Source organism: Pelodiscus sinensis, chromosome 9 (assembly GCF_052426305.1).
Source record: "Pelodiscus sinensis isolate ZL-2025 chromosome 9, ASM5242630v1, whole genome shotgun sequence".
In the NCBI taxonomy this organism is placed as follows: Eukaryota; Metazoa; Chordata; order Testudines; family Trionychidae; genus Pelodiscus; species Pelodiscus sinensis.
Genome location: NC_143060.1, coordinates 46,009,236 through 46,033,401, shown reverse-complemented (window position 1 = coordinate 46,033,401; position 24,166 = coordinate 46,009,236). Strand labels below are relative to the sequence as shown.

Below are 24,166 nucleotides of genomic sequence, written 5' to 3'. Positions count from 1 at the left end.
GCGCCCAGAGCGGCGCTACGGGACCAACCGGCAGCGCCCCAGCTGCTGTACCACAGGCGTCCGGAGCAAAGCCGCAGAGCACGGGGGCAGCGGGACAGCCCAGACGCGCCGTGGCTGTCCTGCTGCCCTCGGGCTCCGCGGCTTTGCTCTGCTTTGCTCCCCGTCCCCCTGGTCTGCAGACCAGGGGGACGGGGAGCAAAGTGGCGGAACACGTGGGCTTTGCCCGGAACACGCGGCTTTGCTCCGCTTTGCTCCCCGTCCCCCTGGTCTGCAGACCAGGGGGACGGGGAGCAAAGTAGAGCAAAGCGGCGGAGCACGCGGGCAGCGGACAGCCCAGACGCGTCTGGGCTGTCCGCTGCCCATGTGCTCCGCCGCTTTGCTTCCTCTCCCTGGTCTGCTGGAGACCAGGGAGACGGGCCTCGTTTGTAACTGCGGATCCGACATAAGTCAGATCCGCGTAACTCGAGGACTGCCTATACTCTGGCAAAGTATTCGGGGGTCAAGATAGGGACGTGTGTTCCGTCTATGGCACCACTACAGTAAGGGAAGCCCATCCCAGAAAAGCCATCCACTATGGTCTCCACATTTCCCAGAGTCATAATCCACTGTAGCAGAATGTTATTGATGGCGTTGGCTATTTCTATGACAACAGCCTTGATGTACATTTCCCCACCCTGAACTGAATCCCGACTGACCAATAGCTGTCTGGCACAGCAAGCTTCAATAGGACTACTGCCACATGTTCCTCCATGCTCAGAGAGGGTCTCATTCAGGGATTCTGGTGCCTCCAGGCAGGGGAAAGCCATTTGCACCATTCCAGAAATGTGGCCTTCTGCATTTGCAAGTTCTGCAGCCACTGCTGATTGTCACTGACTGTAACACAATATGGTCCCCACCAGTCTGAGCCCGTCTCTCAGCACCAGAATCAGCACTGCAATGTATCCAGAGCAGTGTTTCCCAATTTTATTTGGCCACAGAACCCTTTTAAAGGGAGAAGAATTTCAATGAACCCCTACAGCCAGGGAGAAAATTTGTCGAGCAAAAAGGGGCAGGGGGCGCACAGGAAAAGTTGTTGAGCAAAAAGAAAAAAAAATGGGGGAGGGAAGGTGTTTGAAAGCCAGTGGGGAACTAGAGAAGGAGCCGGCATCTTTGCGGCTCCTCTCTGTCTCTTTAAGATGAGGAAGGAGTGATCAGGTTCTCACGGAACCCTTACTTTCACTTTGCGCAGCACCATTTGGGAAATACTGGCATAAGTGCCAGGCCTTCCCTGAGGAGTGCTACCATGCCATACTGAGCTTCATCCTCATCCTCTACCTGGTGGAGCAACATGCATGCACTCTCCAAGCACAGTGTCAAAGCACCCCACAACACACGAGCATGGCAATGCTTTCCTACACACCGGGCTCCATCCTCGCACAGCTATGGCCTCCAAATGGGCAACCAGGGCACAAAAAGGCATGAGCGGACTGCCTCCTGGTGATATCATGCAAAGGGTGGAGCAAGTGCATTCTGGGACACTGGCGACATGAACCCCTGGTAACCTGCTGCAGAGTTTTGGACCAAGCAGACACCATGAGCATAGCCCAGAGTCCAAAGCCTTGTTCTCTGAGACAACAGTAGTGTCCCTATTGGGGATTCACTACTTTGGACTACATTCGATTCTTCCCCACAGTGAGGACATGGACTTTCAACTTCACATAAATCGGGTGGTAGGAAATAGACCATATTAGATCTAACTCTCGTAGTGAAGACATGCCCTAAGAGTTTACAAATGCATAGGGATCACATTTTGTAAACCAGTTCATAAACATTTTTTCTTGCATTTCATTCCCTTACCCATTCTTTCTCTATAAATTGTCTTTCTCTATAAATTGCCTTTCTCTATAAATCAATAAGCATAATATTCAATAATTAAGCAATTTTAGTTACCCTGAATATTGAAATACAGGACTTAACATTATCTACATTTAAAAACTATTTTAAAACATTTTAATGGACTTATCCTGTTCTTTCCACTTAATTCCTCCCCAGTGGAGGCACCAAAAAAGTGTATCTGTGGGTATGAGAAGGCTTCAAAATTATAGTAATTATTAATTTCAAATTAAAGATGCAACAGCTTTTAATCTTAACAATTAACCAATCTTAACAAAAAACTGACGCAGGACAAAGCCAGTCTAGCAGTATCAGTGAATTAATAAGTTACAGGTTACTATTCATCTCAAATACAACTTTACCAAGTCTACATTTCATCTCAGGATTCATTCATGTGATAGCTTTAAGATTACCACTTTTTCCTATTAAAGATGTAATCCTATAGCCAATCCATGCTGGGAACTCATATTGACTTCAATTCAAGTTCCATATATAGAACAATTACAGAAGACCAAGGTCCAATGCTATTATCCCTTTAAGTTAAATATAAATATTGGCTCCAAAGAACTCACCTATCATTCAGTTCCTGAGCAATGGTAAGGTGCCTTAGATGAAAGTCAATTGCTTTCTCATAGTCTTGGAGCAAAGTGTATGTATTTCCAAGACTGTAACAAGCCTGTGCTTCCACAGCTCTGTCTTTAAGCTGTCGAGCCAATTGTAGTGTCTTCCTAAAAAAAAAAAAGGATCACAAAATCACTACAATAAAAATTATGTTCTTAATTGATACCTGTGCAACCCAACTGAAATCAATACAATTGCATGATTAAAATGGTAAAATCAAATCTTTAATTTGCAAATTAGCTGCTAATAATCATTCCACAAGAGAATTAAAATTTCCCTTCCCATTTACCTCTAACCTTAGAATGGAAAAAAAAAATCCCATTGATTTCAATGAGAGAAGGATGGGCCTTTAACCTGCCTATTCTAATTTTAGCTGCTTCTCTATTGCATTATTTATGCTGATTTTTGTCACTATATAAAACAAATCCAGAGTGCAGTTGATACAAAGTCTGGTGCCAACTTTTGAAGATAACAGCACAGCAAATGCTTAATCAATAGGAGTAGGTAGTGTTAAGATGCTGCCTCGATATGGAAGTAAGTCCCTAATGCTCAACAGGGATTGACTTAATGGCTGACTCAGTTAACTGTCTGACCAATGTTCAGCTCAGTTGAAAACATGCCCAGTTCTGGGCATCACAGCTGAAATCTGAACACGTATATAGCCCACGTACCTTGCGATGATCCTCACCTCATGATTTATGAAAACTGGCTTATGAATGTAAATATGCATAATTTGAATATTCTTTAGACAAAATCACTCATGTAAACCTATCAGTTTTAATATTACAGCCTGCTGGATCTGATGCTCTCGCTCTCGCTTTCGCTCTCACACACACACAATTTTAGTGCATGAATCATTCTTGTATGTCAAGTTGGAAATATAAAATGTGAATATCATTTTAAATGTGCTAATGAGAGCCATTTCCAGTGCCTGGGAAGCCCAATGACTTAGTAAACAACTTGGCTTGTAAAAAGCTTTGTTTTTCCTTTAAATCCAGAAGGTAGTCAGTCTGGAGAGATATGTGATCACACCACCTAGTACTGGGACCCATCCTGAAAATGGTAAATTTCTGGGAAGGGGAGGGATGCAAAACAAAACATTCACAACCTGGAGAAGAGTATTTAAGCAAGGAGAAGCTATCAGTCCTTGGTCTTTGACTGGCCTGAGAAATGGCCTTGCAGGGTCTAGCATGGTGCAGAAGGGTGCATGGGGTAAAGGACTGGGGTGCAGGAGACAGTGTGAGGTCTGAGAGGGAGTTTGTCTCAAGGAGGCTGCTGTGACCTGGTTCAGAGGATTGGGGGGGGGGGGTAGAGTCAGGGAGGGAGTATGGGTGCAGGAGAGAATTCCGGCCTGGGGGAGGGGTGTAGGAGAGGATACAGGGTCTAGGAGGGAGTTGTGACCTGGGGCAAGGGGGTGCAGAGGATTTGGATGGTGATCTGGGAGAGGGAACTGGGGTGTGAGAAGGGCTGGGGTGCCAGAGGCTAGCTTTGGCTGGGAGGCACTTACCTAAGCATCTCCCAGCCAACAGCCCAGCAGCACCCCAAGGCAGGCTGGGCTCCCTGCCTGCTGACGCCCCACACCACTTGAAAATGCCCCTGTAAAAATTCCCTCTTACTAGAAAAGCTAGACATAATATATTAACATCCAGACTTTAGGGAGAGCTGAACGGTCAAATGACTAGAAAATTAGAAATTCTATTATATGTTCATAATTAATTGGCTCCCAATTGCGTTGTAAGGATGTTATAAAACAATATATCAAGTGCTAAGCATTATTACTACTAACAGAGCTAAAAACTTGCCTATTTAATTATGTAAAAAGGACTGGTAATATGTTCATATATAAGAAATAAATTAACTAACTTGTAGTATTCAGAAGCTGTTTCAAATTCACTCAGGAATATGTACGCATTACCAAGATTGCTGTATGCTCTTCTTTCAGCAGCTCTATCACCAAATTCTTTTGCAATTAGGAGACGCTGAAAAATACAAAATCTTACTAATGTACTGCACTTCACAAATTTATCTGCAAGAGCACATTTACAGGGCTTCACAGCTTCGTATAAACATCTGATTGTTCTTCAAGCTAACATCTCTTGAAAGACTGTATAAGAGCTTGCTTCGGTACTATTAACAACTAGGGGATGGCACCTGCTGCTCACTATGCTCAACAGCACCCCTCTCTCTGGGGGTAGCCAATGCCGGCTCTCTCCCTGGCCACCAGGGTGGGCCAGGCCAAGGCTGTGCCTGCCCTAGTTCTTCCTCCCCGCCCCGGCCATGCCAGCCCCAGCTCTCCCCTGCTCCCAGTCCCCACAGCCCCATCTCTTTTGCCACCCTGAGCCCTGGCCCAGGACGCACCAGCCCTGGCTCTTCTCCCGATTCCCCAGTGAGCCCTAGGGGGAGGGGAGAAGAGCTGGGGCCCAGATCTCCATGGACCACAGCTCACCCCCCCTTCCATCCATCCTCCATTCCTAAACTCCCACCCCCCTGCCTCCATTCCTGCACTCACCATCCTTCCTAAAGCCTTTCCACACTGCCCATCATCCTCCTCCTCCCATCCCTAACCCCTCCCCCTTCTCACCCCCATACTGCCCATCCCCATATCCCCACCATCCCACTCATTCATCCTCACATACACCCTATCCCCTTCCACCCTCCCTACACACACCCTGCCTCCTCACACAAACAGGCAACCTAAACAGCAAGGAAATAGCACCAGCAGGTTGGCAGCTGCTCTAAAAGCTTTTGGGCCACCCGTGATGCCTCAGGGGCTGCTAGGCTGTGGCAGCAGGTTGCACCAGGTCAGCTTGGCACTGGACTCAGGGTATGGCCATTTGGGGTGCAGAAGAGGTTGGGGTGGCAGGTGGCCGGGACCATGGGGCACCTCGCCCTGTGCCAGGCAAGTTGTCACGTTGAGAGGGGGGACAACAGTCTGTGAGGGGGCAAAGCAGGGGCTAAGGACATGGAGGATGGAAAGAGGGCCGGGGACCATAGAGTGAAAGGGGTCTCCGGGTGCCACAATGCAGACGCAGGCACTCCAACCCAGCTACCCCACCCACACTCAGAACTGCTGGGGCACCAGATGCAGGGCTACCACAGTGGGTTGCACTGGGGCGGCTTGGTACTGGGCTCAGAATGCGACAGGCAGCTGACAATGCAGGATGCCTCACTTTTCACCTGGCACTGCTCGAGCCTGCTGGTCCAATAGCCCATGAGCACCAAGAACAACAGTGGCATTGCCCTGGAGCGAGTCATAGTGCCCCGGGGTACCAGGCAAAGGGAACCTGGGCTGCTCAAGTCAGTATTACCAAGTGCCTCCTCTCCTGCCTTGAAGGCACGTGGCTGGGTGGGAGGGAGTGGGACTTGGGAGATGGGCTGAGCTTGGGATTCCTCAAAGACAACCTTAGCAGGGGTCTAAGTGAAGGGGGGCTAGAGGTTGCAGGTTGTTGGCAGGGGGTATGTGAGTGAGGGGGTTTGGGATGGTGTGCGGAGGGGCTGCAGCCAGTAAGGCTGGTAGCATGGCAAGAGGTCATTCTGGGCTTAGAGTTGGGAGCAAAGTGACAGGAGTGACGTGCTGATGTCACTCTATTGTCCAGCCGGAAAAGTTTTTTATATATAGAGAGATGAAGAATGGTACGTTAGTATGTAAAAGCCTAGAGAGACACACAATATACTTATGTAAAGGATCAATCAGAAGCTGAAAAGTGTTCTGCTAAAGTAAACATTTTCTAAAAATACAGTCTTTGTACCTGTTCATGGGCTATAACCGCACTCCTGAAGTTGCCCAGAAGGTAATGTGTATTCCCCAGATTTCCATATGCGCGTCCCTGGGCTGCTCTATCACCCAGCTCTGTCACTATTGTCAAGTTTTCCCTGACGAGAGTGGGGAGAAAAAGAGAGATACCTAATAGGTTGTTCAGAAGAAATTATGAGCCATATAATCATCGATTTTCCTATTACTACAAGTGAAGAGCTTGTTTTCCCTTTACTAGTTGACTTAGTGGCCTTGACAATAGCAATAGGCATTATGCAGCCTGATACCAGCAGATATCTGACTCTGGTGTGTTCAGTGCTTGGAAAAGGGGAAGATCATTTACTCAGAAACTGCTAGCCACTCTCAAATGTACATCCATTCTCCTGTGGCAGGAAGACAGTTGTGGCATTTCCATCAAATGGGAAATGGTTACTTAAATAAAAAGGCCAAATATCAACTCAGACTTGCTGATGCACATATCCTACTTTTTCATCTCCCAGGGTATGTCTACACTACCCCGCTAGTTCGAACTAGCGGGGTAATGTATGCATACCGCACTTGCTAATGAAGCCGGGATTTGAATTTCCCGGGCTTCATTAGCATAAGCGGGGAGCCGCCATTTTTAAATCCCCGCTGCTTCGAACCCCGTGTAGCGCGGCTACACGGGGCTCGAACTAGGTAGTTCGGACTAGGGTCCTATTCCGAACTACCGTTACTCCTCGTGAAACGAGGTGTACCGGTAGTTCGGAATAGGCACCCTAGTCCGAACTACCTAGTTCGAGCCCCGTGTAGCCGCGCTACACGGGGTTCGAAGCAGCGGGGATTTAAAAATGGCGGCTCCCCGCTTATGCTAATGAAGCCCGGGAAATTCAAATCCCGGGCTTCATTAGCAAGTGCGGTATGCATACATTACCCTCCTAGTTCGAACTAGGAGGGTAGTGTAGACATACCCCCAGTTTGGTTCCTGAACAGATAGGAGGGCCCCAATATGGTGCAGCGACTTACAACAGGTAGAGATACACAGCCCTTATGTGGCATTACCGAGAAGCATATCTCAAAAATGAAACCAAAGCTGCCACGTCCCACAAAACTCCAGGTATGATTATTTACTCCTTTCATGTTTTACCAACTTATCCCAAATGCCAACATGTTGCTGCTGGTACCACTAACTGATGCTATCCTATACTTTAGTTCACAACGCTGAACTAAAGTATAGGAAGGTCTCAATGAAGGTCTCAATGATTTTTTTTCTTTCCAGCCACAGCATTTTGATATCATTACTTACTCATAATAATCGGCAGCTTTTTGTAATGCAGCCTTCACTTCATCTGGAAGCTCCCCTGGATCGTGAGTCCCAGCACAGGCTACATTTTTTCCTTTGGAGTGATACACATTTCCAAGATTATAAAGTGCTCTTGCTTCTCCAACCTAGAACACAGTATCAATATGTTGGAAAGATTTAGAAATCCTGTGCAACTCTGCACAGTATCAATGATTAAAACCATCAGACAGAGAAACCAAGCTTCTCATCTATTAATGGGAAAGTATGATCATTTTGGAGAGTTACACCCCCAACGCATCCCAACAAAGCATTGTACCTGTGCTTCTACTTGTAATGTTTCCTAAGTAGGAGTAATCAAACTTGCAACTATCTTCATAATTTAAATGGTTGTGAGACAAGCTACTTGAGACCACTGGCTCATCAGTATATTTTAGTATTTCTATAATCATCTATTATATATTTTAGAGAGTATGTCCGCCCATTTGTGAGTGTTTGTTCAAGAATGCTGCCTCAATGGTAACATCTGGGGCCACTCAATTTGATATGCAGGTTCCTCTTATCATAACTTAAAGCAAGGCCAGGTTTGGTTGTGACAGCGCAATGTGATGTGTATGGAATGTTTCACATCAAAAGGAAAGGGGGGATGAGAGAGCAGGGACAGTTATATTCACGAATGATCATAGTGGAACAAGCAAGTGACCCTGCCTCAGGGAGCGGCTACTGACCAGTAGCACAGCCCCCACCACTCCAGCCTGCCCCCAGGGAGAAGCCACTGGGTGGCCTGCATGGCCACAACCCAAGGAGAAGTTGGCAGGCAGCCTGTGCAGCCCTCACTGCTGCGGGCTGGCCCTTGAGAAGGGTAGGGGAAGTCAGAGAGTGAGCCCCCTCACTCCCAGATCTGGGCAACACCAGCTAAATCTTCTAGCTGTTCTAAAATATTACCACCAGCTTGACAGTAACTGAATGTTCACTCCTCTTACCTTGTCATTAAGCTCTCTGGAAATATCTAGGTGCCTTTGACAACAAACAATAGCATCATCAAAATTCCCAAGCACCTTTAAGGTATTTCCCAAATTGCCACTAGCTTTAGCTTCACCTACGTGGTCTCCAATGGTTCTGAAATTAAAATAACATAAACAGTAAATCCTGCATATTTGCAATACATGTATGTTCAATGCACTGTAAACAGAATTACACGAAAGGCATTTCTTTTTATAAGAAAAATCTACAATAGTATGAAGTGCATGTTTTATTTACAATTTATGAGGTTGTATGTTTACTAGGGGGCAGTACCCCCTGCTCGCTATGATCAACAACCCTCTTTTTTAGGGGTAAGCAGCCCCGGCTCTCCCCAGTCGCTGGGGAGGGCCAAGTCGAGGCGTAGAAGCCCTGGCCTGCCCCGGCTCTCCCGACTCAGGCCACCGGGGGGAGGGGCGGACTGAGGCTGGCCTGGATCTTTCCCCTCTGGCTGCCAGGGGGTTGGGACTGGGCTGAGGCTGGCTCACTCTGGCAGTGAGGGAAGAGGCCACATGGCTCTGGCCCCGTGCAAGCGAGAGGCAAGGTCGTGCAGCTCCTGCGTGCCCCCAGCCCCCAGAGCACTGGCGACATCGCACATGTCCTGTGAGCCCCCCACCCGAGCCCCCACAAGGCTGTGCGGCTCCTGCATCCAACCCCAGCTCCCAAGAGGTATCACAGCTCTCACACTCCCAAAGGTTAGAGAATGAGAGACCACATGGCTTGCAGCTCTCACGGAGCATGAGGAAGGGGAGACCATGCGGCTGAGGGCGGCAGGAGACGCTGCGGGATGCAGAGTGACGCATGACGTCACTCTGTCGTCCTGCAAGAAAAACCTTTTTAAAGTATAGTAAGATTTTAATTTTATAAATATATTATATGTACATACACAGAGTTCAGTTACAGACTTCGACTTAACAGAAAGTGCATGGGGGACATTCATTTTAATTATGTTAGAACCACAATATGTTTCTGAATATGGCACTTCCTACTTATTGGTATATTACACTAAAAAAACTAACACCCTGGAAACTAATTAGGAAGTACTTGATATAGTACTCCAAAGAAGGAAAAAAGTCTTAATGAAAGAAGCTCCCCCACCCTTTGGGAAATGTTAAATATCTGGTTTGAATCTACAACTGTTGTCTGTTATAATTTGTCTGGGGGTGGGGAGGGAAAACAGGGATAGGGATGAAATCAATACAAATTAGTGTCTCAGCCCTTAAAACCTTTACTATACAAAGTTGGCAATGAATTGTTAGGTGCAATAGCACTGTGTTCATGCCTCCCCGTGAACCTAAATTAAGCTCTATTACAGGGATGGACAATAATTTTTGAAGGGGGGCCAGTTTCCAAATTTCAGAAGAGGTTGTGGGCCACTCCAGAAGGGGCAGAACCTCAGGCAGAAGCGGGGTTGGAAGCTAGCCTGCCCCCAGCTTTGCTTGGCCTGGGGTTCCCGTCCCCCTGAGCTCCAGTCAAGGGAAAGGATGGGACCTCAAGCAGACGGGGCGATGCTGGAGGGTAGGCTCCTCCTAGAGTTGTCTGGGTTGGAGGCTTGGAATTCACACTGAAGGGCTTGCAGCTCCTGGCCCCATTGCTAACCCATTGCCTGGCAGCTGCAAGCCAGAAGCCTTTTCAATTGCTGCTATTTAAAGGGTTTCTGGCTCACAACTTGAGGCGGCTGTGAGGCGATGCATTAGCAGTGGGGCCAGGAGCTGCAAGCCCTTTCAGTTGTTTCAATTTAAAGGGTTTGTGTCTTCCAGGCGGTTGCCAGGCAATGCAGTAGCAGCCGCTCAGCAGGCACAAGTGCTTTGAATGGAAGCAATTGAAAGGGCTCATGCCTCCCCGGCCCCGTCGCTAATGCATTGCCTGGGAGCCGCCAGGGAGACGTGAGCCCTTTAAATAGCAGGAGCTGAAAGGGCTTGTGCCTCCTTGATGGCAATAAGTCAACACACTAGTGGCAGAGCCGGGAGCTGCCATAGGCTGGGTGAAAGTGCTAGCGAGCCAGATGTGGCCCACTGACAGCCTCTTGCTCAGCCCTGCTCTATTAGAACAATTTGTTTTCTCGAGGGAGGAAAAATCTCCAGTGCAACATCTAAACATAATTATCTAGAACTCCTGCTCTTGAGGTATAAATTTTCCCTTCTTTGTTGTATGGGAACAGCTTCTTAAGATCACACTGTTAAAAAACTCAAAATTTTAAACATGGAAGTGTCAAAACTAGAAGGGCTTGGGGAAAAAAAAAAAAAGAACCAAACACATGTAATGAAAAGCCTAAATAATTTTTGCACATTTTCATCAACAACACATTACTAGTTTTAAAGAGAAGTAGACTAGTCAGTTATGTATAGTAAAACAATGGCAGCTTAATTTTTGGAGAGCCAGAGAGCTTAGATTTAGAAACAGAAAAGTATGAAGAATAGATGAGTTTTAAAGAGGAATCCATCTACATATCCACAAATCTGGTAACCCTTGCTCTCCTCCAGTAAAATGATAGACAAATTATTTGTCAAAACACCATCCAATCTCCCATCACTAGCACATCAATGTCTCTTAACAGGCATGAATGATGAATGTTACACTGAACAAAGCATTGCTGATCTTCACAAGAATATGACCAAGGCTGAGGATATGCCTAAAAGAATGCAAAATTACCTTGCAAGGGTTAAATCATGGTGATGGTATTCCAGGGCTTTTGCATATTCATGCAGGTAGAAATAAGCATTGCCTAGCTGACTGTAAATAGCACTTAGAGTTTTGAGATCTTCTGTTCCAACCTGAACTGCAGCTTCAAAGAAAGATACGCCAGCTCGACAATCTCCTGCTTTACAAAGCCGCTCGCCTTCCAAGGCCAGTTCCAGACAGGAAGCTTCCATTCTGCACAATTTGTGGGGGAAAAAAGGTAATGTTCAGCCTAAATATAGTTGTCTCTCTAAGAGTCTGAGTTGTGAGGACATTTATGCATGGGAAATTTCTCTGAATACTAGAAATCAGTGTTCATTATAATACACACTGAAAATTCTTTACAGTTGTTTGGAACAATGTTTCCTTTTCACAAAACAAGACTTAAGTTTACTACTATTTCATTACATAAGCTGGTGCTGGTAATGGATGTTCTACAGAGTCAGGAGAGAAAAATCCTCTCTCAAAATCTAAAACCAAAATCTGGGCATTGGGTTATGTCTCAGCCAATTACTGGGAGAAACTGTGTCAGGTTCTGGCAGATAAACAAAACCAAAACCTGTAAAACACTCCCATGTAGTCTAAGCAACTACTAGAATTTTGAAATTTGTAGGACCAAACCTTCGAGTCTTACCCAGGGCAGTTTTCATTGAAGTCAAAAGGGGATTTTACCATAGAATAATTGAGGAAAAAACAAAGGATATCAGGATTCAGTCCATTCAACAACCCTCTCTGTCTCTCTCATATGCACAACCCTATTCTTGTTTTTTGTCTGCAAGTAAACCACACCATAAAACAAACAAAAATAAAGTTTTCCTCGGAAACATCTGATTTCTCTTAGAAGGATATGGCAGTGTTTTTTTCTTTAACTTCACATTTCATTTATGCCTCCTGCCACTATTGTAGCACAAATGAACAAACAAATCAAATAAGTCCCTCTTTAAAGCTGAGCAGTCTAAGATTGTTACATTTCCCAAACAATCTTCAGTGAAGAGAAGTGGATTTGTTCAACACCAAATTAGGATTTTTTTTAAATATCCTGACACAAACTTAAATTCACATCAATATTGCTACTGTACATGATTTAAGAGTTATAGAGGTACCTAACATCAGAGGCTCATACCACTGCACATCCTCTAATGTGATATGCCATCAAGTGCCAGCAATGTTACAGACTAAGGGTACGTCTACACTACAGCGCTAGTTCGAACTAACTTAGTTCGAATTAGTTAATTCGAACAAGTGCATCTAGAACTAAAAACTAGTTCGAACTAGCGTTTTGCTAGTTCGAACTAGCGCGTCCACACTGATTGGACGCAGGGGGGCATTTAAGGGCAGCTGAAACCGGTTCTGGCAGGGCATCAGGTCAGCAGTTGCTTTGTGTGGCTGCTGTCTGAGGCTATCTGAGGCTCGTGCTTAAAGGGACCCCCCCTGGACAGCCGGTTCTCAGCTTTTCCTGCTTGCTTGCCAACCTCGCCGAGGGACAGCAAAGCGTCGGTCTCTGTGCCCGTCTGTGTCGGTGCTTCCCTTCGGGGGGGACTGCCGCAGGTGGCAACATGGAGCCACGGCTCGCCCTGCACCTTCTGGTGCACGTTCTGGACTTGCTGCTGCAAGCCTGCCAGCAATGGCTCGAGGCTGCCTGGCACCACCTGGGGAACGTCAGCCCCCTGCCTCTCCGCCTGGCCGCCCTGGGGGCCGTGGAGGAGCCGCGGCGGCGCCCCGGCACCGGTGTGCCCCGCCGCATCTGGCGTCTGGACACCAGCAGCGACTGGTGGGACCGCATCGTCCTGGAGCGCTGGGACGACCGACAGTGGACCCAGAACTTTAGGATGAGGAGGGACACCTTCCTGGAGCTCTGCGAGTGGCTCGCCCCTGCCCTGCAAAGAAGGGACACTCGCATGAGGCCCGCCATCCCCCTCCAGAAGCGGGTGGCCATCGCCCTCTGGAAGCTCTCCACGCCGGACAGCTACCGATCCGTCGGGAACCAGTTCGGCGTGGGGAGATCCACTGTCGGAGCAGTGCTCATGCAGGTACGGCGCTCGTCGGCCACCGAGCCGGGGGGGAGGGGGGCTGCGAGGAGGGGATGGGCCGCCCCAGGGACAAAGGGGGGGGCGGGAGGAGGCGAAAGCGCCCCGCACCGGAGGGGTCGGGCTGTCCCGGCCGTACTACACGCCGCCAGGGGGGTTGCTTCCGGGAGTGGGGCGCGGGGCACTGCCAGGGCACGCACGCTCCCAGCCACCCGGGCGCCCCACTGATTGACGCTTTGCTGTGTCTCTCTCCGCAGGTGGTCAAGGCCATCAACCGGGTGCTGCTCCGCAGGGTGGTCCGCCTCGCCGACCCGGATGCCGTCATCCGGGGATTCGGCGCCCTCGGCTTCCCCAACTGCGGGGGGGCCATCGACGGGACGCACATCCCCATCCGTGCCCCGGAACACCAGGCGTCCCGGTACGTGAACCGCAAGGGGTACTTCTCCGTCATCCTGCAGGCCGTATGTGACCACCGGGGACAGTTGACGGACATAAATGTGGGCTGGTCCGGCAAAGCACACGACGCCCGGGTGTACCGGAACTCCTCCGTGTGCCAGCGGCTGCAGGACGGGACCTTCTTCCCCGACCGCCACATCAGGGTCGGGGACGTGGACATGCCCGTCTGCCTGGTGGGGGATGCCGCCTACCCACTGCAGCCGTGGCTCATGAAGCCCTACACGGGACACCTCAATCCCTCCCGCCAGGCCTTCAATAACAGGCTGAGCAGGGCCCGCATCGTGGTGGAGGGGGCCTTCGGGCGACTGAAAGCCCGCTTTCGATGCCTCCTCACCCGTCTGGACCTGGCCGAGCACAACATCCCTCCCGTGGTGGCGGCATGTTGTGTGCTCCACAATTTGTGTGAGCGGAAGGGGGAGGCTTTCTTGCCAGCCTGGATGGCTGAGGCTGACCGCATGGCTGGACACTACGGTCAGCCCCGCACCGCCGCCGTCCGGGAAGCCCAGCGGGGGGCCATCCGGATCCGGGAAGCCCTGCGGGAGAGCTTCCAGGTGGAGGAGGAGGAGGACTGACCTCTCCCTGCATGCCCCACCGGGGCCTTCTTCCACCCTACCCCCCCCTTCCCCTTTCCCCTCCCTACCTACTGTCAAATAAAGACACCTGTTTTTCCAACAAAAACGTCTGTTTATTTCACAGAACTGGGGTGGGGGAGGGAGGAATGAAGGTGGGAGAAGGGAGGGGGAAACCTGGGACGAGGGAGCTGGAAGGGGAGGGGAGGGAAGGGAAGAAGGGAAAGGAAAGCTCAGGGGTGGGAGTCTGGGTGCCTCTCCCGTCTCGCCACACTGCGGGTCCGGGGGCGTCGGTGGGGAATGGTTGTGGAGGGGGGGGCAGAGAGGACAGGGGGTGTGGAGGAAGCAGGAGCGGAAGCAGGAGGAGCAGGAGGAGCAGGAGGAGCAAGAGGGGGAGCAGGAGGAGCAAGAGGGGGAGCAGGAGGAGCAAGAGGGGGAGCAAGAGGGGGAGCAAGAGGGGGAGCAAGAGGGGGAGCAGGGGGAGCAAGAGGGGGAGCAAGAGGGGGAGCAGGGGGAGGAGGAAATGGAAAGCGGTCTAGCAGGCTCTGGAGGTGGCCTCGCAGGGCACGGCCCTGCTCCTCCAGGGCCTCCAGACTCCTCTGGCGCAGCCTGAGGTCCTCCTGGACCCAGTGGTCCTGGAGACGGAGCTGTCGGTCCAGGAACCGGAGATGCCGCCTCTGGTAGTCCTCCTGGTTCCTGGCTGTCCTGCTTGCCCGGGCGCGGGCGGCTGCTGCAGGCGGTGTGGTGCGCCCTGCAGTCCCCGGTGCTGCAGCTGTGGTGCAAGAAGACCAGCGGTCAATGACCCCAGGGGCCCAGGTGTGTGAAACCCAGCTCCCCTCTGCAAGGCCAGGGCCCCTGCAGGATCCCCAGCTGCTGCTCCGTGGTGGGCAAGGCCCAGGCGCACGGTCCCGGGGCTCCCTCTCGCCCCAGCCCCCCGTACACATAAGGGGAACACGAGGGTACTCACAGGTGGACGCCTCCCCGGCCTCTGATGATGCAGGCGAGCGGCTCTGTGGGGTGCCTCGGGGGTCCCGGGTCCTGGGAAGGCTGGCAGCAGGCTCCTGGCTCTCAGAGCCCTCTTCCTCCTCCTCTGTCTCCAGGAGCGGTCCCTCTGCCCCGGGGTCAATCACGTCCCGGGGGGCAGGGACGGCATGAGCCCCCAGGAGGCGGTCCAGGGCATGGAAGTGGGGGCAGGCCTCCGGGTCAGCCCCTGGCAGGCAGGCCCGGGAGTAGGACTGCCGCAAGTCTTTAATCTTGCAGCGCACCTGCTCCCGGCTGCGCTGGTGGCCCCTGGCGGCCAGGCTGGCAGCCATGCGTCCATAGACGGCCGCATTCCGGTGGCTAGTGCGGAGATCGTGGACATTGGAGGCTTCCCCCCAAACCTCGATGAGGTCCACGATCTCCGCACTTGACCAGGCGGGCGCCCGCCTTTTGCGCCCCCGGGCAGGCTCCTGGGAGCCGCCAGGCTGGTCGTGGGGAGCAGTGGAGGGCTGGGAGCCCTCGGATGGCTGGCTCATTGTGTGGCAGGTGCAGGCTGTGCAGGCACGGGTGCTTGCAGCCTTGCAACTGGCACAAAGTGAGTAGCCAGCCCGTGGCCCTTTAAGGGCTCCGGGGCCGGGAGGGGGGCAATAGAGTTTCCCTGGTGTTGGCCAGAGTGGCCACCAGGGAAACCTGGGAAGCCTTAGCCTCCCACTAGTTCGAACTAAAGGGCTACACAGCCCTTAGTTCGAACTAGCTAGTTCGAACTAGGCGTTAGTCCTCGTAAAATGAGGTTTACCTAGTTCGAACTAAGCGCTCCGTTAGTTCGAATTAAGTTCGAACTAACGGAGCGCTAGTGTAGCGCATAGGAAAGTTAGTTCGAACTAACGTCCGTTAGTTCGAACTAACTTTCTAGTGTAGACATACCCTAACACGGCTACCCCTGTGAAACACAAAAACATATAAAAGGCAACATTTCAAACCTCCTGGGCACTCAATGGATTTAAAAATAGCTATTCTTCTACAAAGAAATTTCACAAGCCAAATACAGAGTATGGACTTGACCTTCATATGCAAATTTGACACTGTTTCCCTTGGATTGAACAAAGATATGAACTGGATGGCCCCATTATAAAACCAGCTTCTCTTACATTTAACACTTCATTAACATCAAAAGCTAAGTATGGGACACTTCCATCCCACTCAATTAGCCTCATTAGCACCAGTGCTACAATTGACAAGTACTTTTTTCCCCCTCCTTTTCTCCCCACCCCCCTTATCCTCTCCCTTCTTTTTCTGTTATATATTCTGAGGGTCACCCGTTTTTTCTTCACTCAAGCTCATCTGAAGAAGTGGGTTTTGCCCACGAAAGCTCATAATACTACATATATTTTTGTTAGTCTCTAAGCCCTGATCTACACTAGGGAGTTATTTCAAAATAAGAAGCTGAGCATCCACACTACCAAGCCCATTATTTTGAAATAAGAGGCTAGTTATTTCAAAACAACAACTCCTGTGTTCCAGAAGGAATAACACTTATTTCGAAAGAAGCAATAGTATGGATGCTCCATTGCTGCTGTTTTGAAATAACTACTTCCCAGAATCATTCAAAATAATTATTCCCTAGTGTTGCCTGAGGCTCTAAGTCAAGGTAGCATGTCCACATTAAGAGAGTCTGCCTCGGACTAATTTTGAGGCTTCTCTGTAGTGTGGAGACTCTATTTCAAAATAGTTATTTAGTTCAAAATAATTTCCTAAAATGGACATGCCCTAAGGTGCCACAGGGGCTGCTTGTTATGGAAACTAAATGGCACTGTACATAAGTAAACAAACTACCGGACATACTGAGAAGACAATGACAACGACAACAACAGTATGTATTTCAACTGATGTTGTTTTACTCAGAAGACGCAATCAGACAGTTGGATGATGTTTCCCTAACCTGAGCCAAGCATGTGAATAGATACAGCTATTTTCTGTACTGCTTATAATCAATAAACAAAAATTACTAAGCAAACTTGCAAAAAATTATTTCTACGAATGGCATTGTTTTACTTTATTGATTTCTGGACAAACTTCTTCTGCATAGAGATTTATACACACATTTTAAAAGATATACTGTAATAAATTACAATAATAGAATTGCATGCCTTGAAAAAAAATGTGAAATCTTATTCAAAACCACTCACTAAAATTTTGGCATAGCTTCTAAAAATTGTTCTTTAACTTGATTTACAAAGTAAATACAGCTACTCAATACCAGATTAGCTTTCATCCCCAAAAACAATCTTTCAGAATCTAACAACTACTTATTCTCAACATAACACTTTAAATGCAATTAAAATATTTTCCATTATTAGTGTTCCTTTCCACCACTAAGTCAACCAGTGGCAACTCTTCAAATGATGCAATCTGTTATTAATTATTCTGCATAACTGCAACATCTTGCCTTTCCTGACTAAATTGAAAACTCTTTGGCCTCTGAGTTAAAGTTGTTATTGGACAGGACACTGACCTAATTTAACATCAAAACTAGATATGAGGAAATAAGTACACAGTGCCATAGAAGATCATTTTTCCTAAACTGGACAGGAAGGAAATTTAAGCATGGAAATTGCAGAGATCAGCTAGTACAGTTTATTACATGCTCACACCCTAGTGACTTGGAAAACATTTAACACCCAGGCATATCTCTAGCACACTGAGAATTAATACAATGTCAGAACAATATTTTAATTGAAAAATAAAATCACTAATATAGGTAATTAAAAATAATATACCCCAAACCAGCAGCTATTTATTTCACTGACAATACTAAAATACAGATAGGCAAAACACTGGAGTGAAGAACTGTTAATGCAAATTTTAATATTAAAAAATTATTAACAAATTAGTAGGTAACAAAACATTTCATAAAACTTGAGCAGGAACAAAGTATTTTTGAAAGCTCTAGTGGATTGCTTTTCAGGAAAACCTGAGTATTGTTGGCCATAAAATGAGTTAACAAAATTGTATCATACCTGGTAGTCTTTGACATTCCACAACTTAAGCAAAGTGACATAAAAGACATTCTTAGCTTTTGTAATTAAATATAATTTATGCCTGGCAGCCAGTAAAGATGCTGAAGAAAAAAAATACTTCAACCATGGAGTTCTCCCCAGGTCCAACTTCCCAGACTGGATATCCATAACACATGCAGTACTTTTATGTTTGGAGAAGTTCAAGAACTGCTATTTATTCAGACATGGAGCCATCTTCTTTCATTTTATTGCACAGATTGTGTGTTCAACATTGTTTGGGAAAAGCCAGAAATGATTATGTACAGTATGTTATACCATCAGCAACAAAAGATTTAAGATTTAACACACTTCACTGGGTAATCTTAACTAATCCTATCCCAAGAGGTTCTCTCCGGGCACCTCATGTTAACTGACTCATCCAATTAACGTGATGTTAAGAAAATATGGTTCTCCTCAGTGCTAAGACTTAGAATGTCACACAATCAGATAAGTTTCTTTAGATTTTGCAATGGTCTTTCTACTGGAGTTTCATATTCTTAAGAAAGAATCTATGTGCACTGCTTGACTTCACTTCTATAAACTGACATCTAGCCATTACTACCTTAATAGGTAAGTGAATATTTAGCTTTGATAAATCAGTTGTACACATACTGCCTAGGAAGGAGTAATGCAGAAAGGGATCTAGGGGTCATAGTGGACCATGAACTAAATGAGAGTCAACAGTGTGACAGTTTAAAAAAAAAAACACATCATTCTATGATGTATTAACAGGAGTCTTGTAAGCAAGTAATTCTTCTGCTCTATTCTACATTGATTAGGCCTCAGCTGGAGTATTGCGCCCAGTTCTGGGCACCACATTTCAGGAAAGATATGGCCAAACTGGATTTTTTTCGGGAGGCTTGATACAAGCTAGTTTATCAATTTGACATAAACAAATACAGTCCTCTGCTAGACAGCACATGGAATGATCCATGGTGATGTCCATGCCAGAAGCTAATGCAGATGCTAGAGACTAAATAATGCTTCTGATCCTGGGATCTCTAGGGGATCAGGAGGTGTCATCTACAGAACGCTGGCCTTTACAATCAAACCAGCACTGAGACTGGTTTCTAGGGGAACCCCTCCCTGGGGCATCCTGCCTCGAGCTTCTGCATAAGAACATGAGAACAGTCATATTGGGTCAGACCAAAGGTCTAGCCAGCCCAGTATCCTGTCTTCCAATAGTGGCCAATGCCAGATGTCCCAGAGGGAGTGAACAGAACAGGGAGTCTTCAAGCAGTCCCTCTCCCGTCACCCATTGTCAGCCTCTGATAGAAGCTAGGACGCCATTTCTATCCGTTCTGGCTAATGGCCATTGCACTAGCCAATAGTGCATAGCACTGGGTGTCTCGGCATTGCAGTGATTGCTCCATTACTCTTCCACCCCCTCTTCAGAGGCAGAATTCAGCTACTGAGATTGTCAGCATTGCTATCAACACCTGCCCAGCCCTACTGGAATGGCTACTGCCATGGCACCCAGGGCAGGCGCTTGGCCAGTGGCACTATGGGGATCTGCATCCATGGTCATTCTGGAGCCCATGGATGTTCCCACTGGGACAAGGCTCTGGCTCAAGGCATTCATATTCCATGGCCTCGGTGAACCAAGACCCTCCCATATAGCACCATGATAGCCTGGAGCCCATTCCTGGTACCGACCATGGGGAGGAGCCCAGTATTGACCATGGGGCTGAACCTGGCACTGTACAGCCCAATATTAACCATGGGGCTCCCTCTGAAAGAGGGAGGGATGGATGTTACTTTGGCATTCTATGCTTTCTCCTACTCACCTAATGAAACGAAATGTTGGTGAAGGAACTGTCCCCAGTATGAGATGATTATGAGGCAGAGTGACCATCTGTTCTCTTTTTAATGGAACAGTCCCGTATTTAAGATCTCTTGCAGGTGACCCACCTATTTTTTGTAAAAAACAGGCAACTGACCTGTATTTTTCACTTCCCCTGATGGTCTTTCAGTGGTCAGCACAGCCTCAGCTGGTGGATTAGTGTGGGCAGATGGTGACCCGTCAGTGACTGCATGTGGTGCCCTCAGACAGGGTGCTGAGATGGCAAGACAGGTAGGAGGAGAGACAGTTCTGTGTATGATAGATGGTTAAGGGGGAGAGGAAGAGAAGGGGACGTGTATGTCACCCTTCCCCATGTGAAACCTAAAGGAGGGTTTCTCAGTGGGGATCTGCCAGCCCTTTCAGGCTATGAGGCTGCATCACCAGTTTCTTATGCCCCCCAGGGGCTGAAGCCCTGGCACACAGCCTCCCTTCCCCCACTCCATCTTGAAGGAGTAGGACTGAATCTTGGATCCCCAGTGCTCCCTGTGAGGGAGAAGCCTCCTGAGCCCATGAGCAGTTTGGGATGGTGGGGCACCAGCAAGTGCAGAGCTGTCGAAGGGGCAGATCCACAAGTCTTTTCCCTGCCTCCAGCCAGGTTGGAGGCAGGACGCTGGAGTCACAGGGCAACTGTTCCTCTGGCTGGTGTCACGGAGCAGGCAGCCATGGTGTTCAGTCTCTACTGCTGGTCCAGAGGATTGAAGCTGCTCCCAGCCCCCTTTGTTCACACAACCAGTGAAAGCTACAGAGCTGGGGGATCTGTCTCCATGGCTGGTAGACTCCTCACGGAACAGGGACTTCAGGGGAGCCCTCCTGGCACACAGCCTCTAGCTACCCCTTTCTGCACCCTAAGCTACTTTCTGCCCCCACACAGTCCTAATTATCCCTCTTCCTAGACCATGAGCTACCCCTTCCCAGCACCCTGAGCTGTTTTCGTAGTCCCTTCCCAGACACGTGGAGCTGGCTTGAACCCCATGACCTTCCCTCTCCTCCCAATAGAAGTCATTCTAGTCTATTGCCTGAGGCCCCGACCTACAGCCCCCAAAAGCCCCCTTTTCCTGGATTTTTTTTTTTTATAGCAGGGGACTCGGGGACAAAAAAGTTGAGAACCTCTGCCCTAAAGCCTTGAAGATAGGAAGATAAATAAGAAGAATTCAACACATATCTTGGGTCTCAAGCAACCAAAATTCATTATTTTAGCATGTGCTGTTGGCTGTGCTGATGTACTCATTTGGTGAGGGCAGGGCGGGGCTGAAGAGAATGCACTAACAATGTACGTCAAAACTTCACCTTTATTTACCATCAGCAGAAAGAAACCCAAGTGCTATGTTAGAGCTCAGTTTACATCTGTAGAGTTTGCAAGTTATATGTGTGACATTTTCTTTACAGAAGCCTGACAAACTGGCTATAAAATTTTACTAGCTCAGGCAAAATATCTGCTCATCTAGTAATAATAAATACAACCAATATTTTACTGGTCTGTCAAAATTACTTGCCCAGGGTGAGTAGATTTTTTACAAATCTTCATTAGAGTTTGTACTGGCGGTCAGTCTGCTTATTTACTGTTAATTTCTTTAGTAGTTTTGACAAAACACCAGCAATAGGTTGTTCCTCCTGAAATTATTTAATGGAGTACCCTTTTTTTCAAAAAGTCTCAAGAATTAAAGGACATTATTCATGAGTTTAAATCTATAAAAATCTAGATTCATACTTCTAGTACAGGTTGAAACTCTCTAAACCAGGACTCCATAGTCTGGCAACATCCGTGGTCTGGAAGGACCATGAATGTTGCTGGACCAGGGAGTTCCAGTAGATAGCCAGAGGTAGGAGTTCTGTGAGGGCCGGGAGTCTCGCTGGGTTGGCTGCAGGGGAACCAGCGACCGGGAGCCTGGCAGAGTGCCCCGAATGCCATTGGGTTCCACCAGGGCAGCAGTCTGCCATGGGGGGGTGGGAAGCCCTCACTGCATGCTGCCACAGCTGAGCTGGTGAGCTGGGAGCCCAACATGGCAGTGGACTGCAGGCAGGTCGGGGCGGGGGCGAGGGGATGGCCGGAGCCGGTGGGGAGGCTGGCAGCTGCCGGGAAAAGCTGGGCTGGGGGACCAGAAATGACCTCCCGTGGTCTGGAAAAATCCATTGTTCAGGACCAGTCAGGTTCCAAAGGTGCCGGATCGGGGAAGTCCAACCTGTGTAATAATTCAATTTTTTTAACATTCCCATCCTTCATGTGTGATGGTCTATTTGGTTTTCAGGTTAAAGACCCTCCCATATAGCATATAGTTAAAAACTATCTATACGTTGCCTACTAGAGAAAGCAACACTTTTTTTCGGGAGTCTTGATAGAAGCTAGTTTATCAATTTGACAAACAAATACAGTCCTCTGCCAGACAGCACATGGAATGATCCATGGTGCTGTCCATGCACCATTTTTAGGTTGAATTTGCAGGATCAATGAGGCCACTGACTGAGGCAGTACTGGGGAGGGAGAGCAGCTCCACACGGGTCTCACTCTAGTCTTCTGTTTCTTGCCCATCTCCCTTCAGTGCTGGGGATCGGCTTTTGTCACAGTGCCTAAACAGATAATGCTTACCAGTTCCAGTAACTGGTGGAGAATGGAGCAGTTCCACACCTGTCGCCAGCAGGGGGCTGCTCCAGGCTTGCAAGGGGCCCCTTCCCAGGCCCACAGAGGGCCCGCCGCAGACAGGGATAGCCTGTCCGTATGGAGCCTGGAGGCCCTGTAAGAAGGGGCTGCACCAGTAGGGGCTAGGAGCTGGCAGGGATTGGGAACTGGAAGAGCCAGTTCCAGTGCAGGGCTGGGAAGCAGCCAGCCCCAGTACAGGGCTAGCAGCGGGAACCATGCGAGCTGGGTGCTGCTTCAGCTGGGCTGGAACAGTCCTCAGCCCGGATTCCGCTTAGTCAGTTGACAGGTTGACCTCTAATATTTAACCAATCAGTTAACTGGTTTAATGTTTAATTGGGATTTTACATCCCTAGTGCCAACAGTGTCTCCTCTTGGGCACTGGTGAAGAGAAGCAATGCTGAGAGTCCCCACCTGTCATACATGTACTTGGAGCAGTGTTCAGATCTTGGGTCCAAGGCTGGTCTGAGTGCTGCATCCACCAGGACTTTCAGTCTGGCTGCATGGTCTTTTTGAATGTGAGGTTTAAACTCCTGGAAAATCTGGACAGCAGTCTTTCCCCAAAATACATGTGGTTTGCTTGTTGGCACTGGCTTATCACAAGAGAAGCAGGGTTTAGACACCAGTGAATGAGACTGTTACAATACTGAAGAGAGGTGCTTCTCCAGCAATAGAATGGTTTTGGGAATACCAATCGTACCACTATCAAAATCACAAACAACTATTTCTATACTTATAAATACTAACTACACAGAATCATAGAATACTAGACCTGGAAGGGACCTTGAGAGGTCAAGTCCAGTCTACAGTACTCGCGGGCAGGACCAAGCACTATCTTAGACAGTGTTTCTTAAACTTTTTAAAACCGAAGAACAAACTATTTTTTTTTAAATGGGGAACACCTAGTATTTTTTGGTTGAGAAAAAAAAAAAGCCCCCAGAGAAAAGTTGTTAAACAATAAAAAAGGTGGCTTGTCCCTTTAAGGGCGGCCATTTTAAATTGTTCTCTCTGCAGCACACCTCCGACTGCCTCGTAGCACACCGGTATGCCGCGAAAGATACTTTAAGAAACACTGATCTAAGATCATTCCTGACAGATGTTTGTCGAACCTGCTCTTACAAATCTCCAATGATGGAAATTCCACAACTTCCCTAGGCAATTTATTCCAGAGCTTAACCATCTTGACTACACCTCCCTGGCTGCTTCTTGATGTTACGCAGAATAATTTTTCCTCCCTCCTCATTGTAACACCTTTTTGAGGTGCTTCAAAGCTGTTATGTCCCCTCTTTTCCAAACTAAACAAACCCAATTTTTTCAGTCTTGCCTCATAAGTCATGGTTCTAAATCTTTAATCATTCTTGTTGCTCTTCTCTGAAC

At 48.3% G+C, this 24,166-nt stretch overlaps 2 protein-coding genes across 6 annotated transcripts in view; both read right to left on the bottom strand.

The window, feature by feature from the left end:
* Positions 1 to 24,166, bottom strand: part of GPSM2 (G protein signaling modulator 2) — a 60,586-nt gene that overhangs the window by 23,231 nt on the left and 13,189 nt on the right. For 4 of the 5 annotated variants that reach the window (XM_075936666.2, XM_075936662.2, XM_075936664.2 and 1 more), the window contains 6 exons: positions 11,199 to 11,420; positions 8,510 to 8,645; positions 7,533 to 7,675; positions 6,243 to 6,366; positions 4,357 to 4,472; positions 2,445 to 2,600 (listed from right to left, as the gene is read on the bottom strand). In XM_075936666.2, the coding sequence (XP_075792781.1) occupies positions 2,445 to 2,600; positions 4,357 to 4,472; positions 6,243 to 6,366; positions 7,533 to 7,675; positions 8,510 to 8,645; positions 11,199 to 11,420 (897 nt within the window). Of the gene's footprint in view, positions 1 to 2,444; positions 2,601 to 4,356; positions 4,473 to 6,242; positions 6,367 to 7,532; positions 7,676 to 8,509; positions 8,646 to 11,198; positions 11,421 to 12,328; positions 12,405 to 24,166 lie in introns of those variants that run through there. The other variant, XM_089780559.1, reaches the window with a different exon arrangement.
* Positions 14,417 to 16,173, bottom strand: LOC149523931 (uncharacterized). Its single transcript, XM_089780562.1, has 2 exons — positions 15,245 to 16,173; positions 14,417 to 15,049 (listed from the first exon to the last, which is right to left on the bottom strand). Exons 1-2 carry the CDS (start codon positions 15,792 to 15,794, stop codon positions 14,511 to 14,513), a joined length of 1,089 nt encoding a protein of 362 aa, XP_089636688.1. The 5' UTR covers positions 15,795 to 16,173; the 3' UTR covers positions 14,417 to 14,510.